The 4,996-nt window shown below is 37.8% G+C and overlaps 1 protein-coding gene and 1 pseudogene across 1 annotated transcript; one reads left to right on the top strand and one right to left on the bottom strand.

The window, feature by feature from the left end:
• Positions 1-25: 25 nt before the first annotated feature.
• Positions 26-1,772, bottom strand: LOC119915303 (autophagy-related protein 11-like; the record flags this gene model as incomplete). Its single annotated transcript, XM_038734844.1, has 3 exons — positions 1,558-1,772; positions 471-742; positions 26-188 (listed from the first exon to the last, which is right to left on the bottom strand). Coding segments are annotated over exons 1-3 (518 nt in total), but the record flags the coding sequence as incomplete, so codon positions are not given.
• Positions 1,773-2,640: 868 nt separating this feature from the next.
• LOC119915304 lies at positions 2,641-3,419 on the top strand (annotated as a pseudogene).
• The last annotated feature ends 1,577 nt before the right edge of the window (positions 3,420-4,996 follow it).

Genomic DNA, 4,996 nt, shown 5'->3' on the forward strand with positions numbered 1-4,996 from the left:
GCATGAAGTCTAGTCTAGACTTTACCTTTTCATCTCCAACTCTGCTTCCTTCTTCAGGCTGTGGATGGCAGCTTCATGCTCCTCCTTCTGAATGACAAGCTGCTTCTTCAGAGACTCCATGTCAGACAGTTGCTGCATCCGCTGCATCAGCTGCTCCTTCTGCCCCTGCAGCTCCTTAAACTTTGCCACTGAGGGGAGGAGAGGAAATTAAACCTCCTAGGAGAGGATGTTTCCCACACTAGGCTTCACACAAAGTGCTGAGAGAACACATTTAAAGCTTGCTTTTAAAAGACACCAAAGTTGTGGTACATCTTATATCATTAAATAGTTTGTTCCAGAGAGTGGGCCCAAAATAACTGAATGCACCTGCAAAGTTTCGTAGCTGCAATCCCAGATCTCACATATTGAATCAGTTTTAAGTTGGAAGATAAAACAACTAAATACTGTAACAAACACTGTGACTGCCTCACCTTGCATCTCGCTCTCTGAGTTAAGTTTGTTGAACTGGTCCTGTAGCTGCTGTATCTGCTGGCTGTGCTGCAGATTCAGGGCTTTTCGGTGCTGTTCGACAGCCTGCAGCTGACTCTCCAGCCGCTCAGTCAACTCGTCCACCTTTTTCTCTTTTGCAACCAGGGAGCGCTTTAGGTGCTCAGTGGTGTCTTTGTTGTCCTTCTCAAGCACTCTGTACTGAGAGAGGAGGTCCTTGTTCTGTTTCTGCAGCTCATCACATTTAAGCTGACATCTGCAGGATAAAGAGGGACATGACAAATATTAAATGCAAGAATACTACTACTACTACTTTGATTTTTGTTGTAAATACAGTAACATATTTAAAATAAAATGATATCAGAGTTGTAATGTTTTTATCATGTTGAATTTGTGATTGAGCTTGACCTCAGTTACAGTACGTCAATAGTGAGCTGAAATATTGTGATAATTCTAGGAACCAGAATTATCACAATATTTAGAAAATAATTTAGAAAATTTCATGAAATGTTTAATTTTGTAAAATAAAACTTAAATGAGGTATGAGAAAAAGTAAAGGCTTTCCACTACATATCATTTTTATTGAATGAGGGGAAACACAATGTGCAACATAGTGAAACTGATAACTAAAGTCAATTAAATGAACATTTACTTTAACACTTATTCAGTATTTCTCCACAATCTAACACTAAATCTAACGCAAACACACTTCTTACTCCATAAAAGTGAAAGTCGAAGTTGCTTAACAAGCTAAATACTTAAATTATAACTTCTTCTTATCATGTGGTAGCAGTGGCAAGGATGCCTACTTAATACAGCCTAACTATGCTTAAGAAGGCCAAACTGATGCCCATGCTAACATGGCTAACATCCATCAATATTAAAGGGTTAATTAAAGTAGGACTTTTAAACAGTTTAAAAGAGAACAATAGGGAATATATATACATTCTGTTTATAAACAAACAATTAACGTTACAGCTTTAACGTTAATTCAAAAGAGAATAAGGTCTAACGTTACAGTGCGACCGTAACGTTACAGAATGTGTTAGCAAAGGCTTAACTTAACATTACCTTTCCAACTGCTCATCCAGATATTGAATCTGTATTAAATATAAAGACAGCTCTTTGTTGTCCGAACCGATTACGTCCGCCATATTTCTGTATTTGTCTTATAGTGTTTGGCTTTATGTTGTTTATCTCTGCTTTTTCAATCCTTCTTTTCAGGGTATTTGTCAAAGACGATTTCTCAGTAAAATCGACTTCATAAGCTGAACTACGTTGTTGCTAGGGAATGCTGCCTTCAAGGACTGCTCGGAACGGTCCTTACTTTCTAAACAAACTGACAATTCAGAAATAAATATGTATAATACAGTCAGGGTGCGATTTGTAAAAAAAAAACAGCGGGGGGGGGGGGGGGGGGGTCATGAAAATACTGTTAGGTCTGTCTTGCCTCTTCTCCAACTGCTTATGCTGATATCGAATGTGTATAAAATAGCCTATTAATGACTTATCTAGTTTATCCGACATAGTCGTATTTGTCTTTTTCCTGTCTAACTTGCTTTGTGTTGTTTATATCCACTTTTTAAATCCTTCTTGTAGTTATTTTCAAAGAAAGTTAACTAAAACATCCAGCTGAGAAAGCAACGTTAAGCAGGTTGTTGTCAGGGAATGCTGCTTTCAGGGACTGCCCATAAGGTTCTACCCTTATCCAAAAATTAACCTATTAATTAAACTATTACTACTAGTACTATTACTACTGTCACTTATATGTGTATGTGATTTTTTTTATGATTTTACTTGATTGCTCATTAATTTATGGAACACTTCACACTGATATTTGCATTATTACAACAAACATTACGATTATTTTACATTTCTCTGTTGGCCTACTGTGTGTTCTCCTTGCGCAATTGTCGGGATCTGATGGCACCACTTTCACCCTGACAAATCAATGAAAAAAAGGTGGAAACACTGCAAAATGTGCTTTATCTTTAAATATTAGTGGTAGTTAGGTAAAAGACCTGACCTCAGAATCATAGACTGTATATTATCCAAACATTACTGCGTGGATAACAAAACAGTATATCACTATGACGACAATTACAGACACATATACAGAAAGAGTCCTCTTGCTGGTTCTGGGAATGCTCACCAATGAAATGTCCTGCTGCAGATCTCCACCTTTGTCCTCCTGGTCCTCAGACTGGGCCGGTGTTCTGCTGGCCAGACTTACCTTTCTTTTTCCGTGTCGTCCTGTTCGTGTGGCGCAGCAGCAGCTCCGTTAGCTTCTGGCCTGTCGCCTGACTGAGCAACCTCTACTGCATCAGTGTTTTCAGCTTCTTTTCAGACCACTCAAGAGAGCAACTCAACCATCCAGAACGGCACACTGGTGGTGACCTTACAGACCTCCTCCGTGATCTTCACCCCATTCTTCTACCTCCATTTTGTCTGGGTCGACTTCAGCGTTTACATCATCTTCATGTGCTACTTCGCCCTTGACCATCTTGTGTCAGACATCACTGAGGCTTGTTGTCTACCTCTGCAAACAAACCTTGTCCATGCAGAAGAAGCAGTGAGGCTCTCACCCTGCAGAGTTGTAGCTTCTCATCTGCAGGCTATTGATGGCTCTGGCTTTACCTCACCACACTGCTCACCATCTCCATCTACTATTTCCATGCAATCTTTGCTTCTGGTGTGTGCAACATATTCTTCCTTGGCTTGTTGTTTTATTGCGTGGTCCAACAAAAACCTAAGACAGAAGCTCAGAGTGCTGTTATGCAGGGGAAAGAACAAAAACACACTGGACAGAATAACTGAAGATAAGCAAGTAACAGCCACTGTTTGACCTAAGTTTGACTGAACATATATGCAGCATCTCAGGTAATTATTCTCAAACTGAATTATGTATAAATCTTGTTCTCAAATTATGTAAAAAAGGATTATATTTATGTCACACTGAATAAAGTGGACCAAGTTGCGAAGCAGTCCATTGAGTCTTACTTTACTCACGTCCCAAAAGTAATCTTAAATCAGTAACTATCAAGTTCATAGTTAAGGCTAAGGGTAACTAGCTGGTTTGTGGACTGCAACATTTTTTATCTTATAAAGCACCAAGTCGGATACATCAGAACTAGCTTTCTGTTAAAATAGACCTTTTCCTGTCCGGTGTAAATATGAACATGGCTTTTATTTAATTTACGTAGGTGTTTCAGTAGTTCCAGACTTCCTATGTCTCAACCTTTTTTCAATGATCTTCCTGTGTCAACAGAAACATTACTATGAAATGGCCGTAAGCATGGATGAGATGTATGAAGCTGTAGGCCTACATGTTGTTGTAAGTCAACAACATGTCAAGTCAATTTTCTTTAAATAGACATATTTCGTTTTTAAGTTAGGTTAGGTAACTGCCTCCAGCAACCTCTACCACAGCTTCTGTGTTGACAAGCAACACAGTTCCACATTTTTGTAGAAATTAATTATTTAACTTGCAATTCATTGTTGAGATCTTGAACCTTTAACTTTTTGTTGCATTCTTACTCCCCCAGACTGGGGGCGTAACATCAGGACACTTTTAACATAAAAAGTGCTATCTTTAACTGCAACTAACCATCGCAACAGCACTAAGGCAATGGTATAACAGCCAAAGTTCCCTCTCACGTGTCCTGAAATGAGACAGTAATGCATTAGACAGTCAGTGGATCTTTCATACGTTTTTATTCATCTTCACCTTCTTCTAAATCTAGTATTTTCTTACTTATCACATACATAATATGCCAATACTGTTATTAAAAATCTGACATCAGCAGGTCATTGTAAATATAATGCTGGTAACTCAAACCAGTAAAATGTGCGTGTGTGTGTGCATGTCTTCAAAGCAGTGGGGCCATTTTGTTGCAGTTCCTACTGATCACCTACAGAGGTCCATAAATGCCATGGGTTTCTTATCACTTTGAAGTTCACGTAAGTTCATGTTTGAATCTGGAAGTCAAACCTGCTGGTGAAGGTTTGTTTACCGAGGAGACGATTCTGTCTGCCAAAATACATTACTGATCTCATTCCTCTCAGGTAACTAACAACTAAACAGGAGCGTTCAGTCTTTATGCACCATCTGTAACTGAAACTCAGTTCTTTTAAATCAAGGCTGAAATTTTTTTTTTGAGACTTTTGAATAATATCTTTTTTTTTTTATAATACCAATTTTATTTTCTGTTTACATTTTCAATATAAATATCAATGATGTAAATGTCTGCATTTTTCTATCTTCGCTGCTGACAACCCTGATGTGTATAAATATATAGCTATGCTCTTTAGTATACTTTGACAAAAATGTTAATATAATTTAACTACAAGTAACACCTTTGACTCATATTTTGTATATTTAAATCATTTTTCAAAATTAAAAAAGCCTACAAAAGCACACTTCATGCACAAGAGAATGCCTGATAGAATAAAGTTTATGGACTGTTAACCTATTAAAGAAAAAAAGTATGAGATAGAAACCACTGAACTA

Source organism: Micropterus salmoides, unplaced genomic scaffold (genome assembly GCF_014851395.1).
Source record: "Micropterus salmoides isolate LMB-PRFRI ecotype aquatic unplaced genomic scaffold, ASM1485139v1 Ms_hic_scaffold_2048, whole genome shotgun sequence".
NCBI classification, from domain to species: Eukaryota; Metazoa; Chordata; class Actinopteri; order Centrarchiformes; family Centrarchidae; genus Micropterus; species Micropterus salmoides.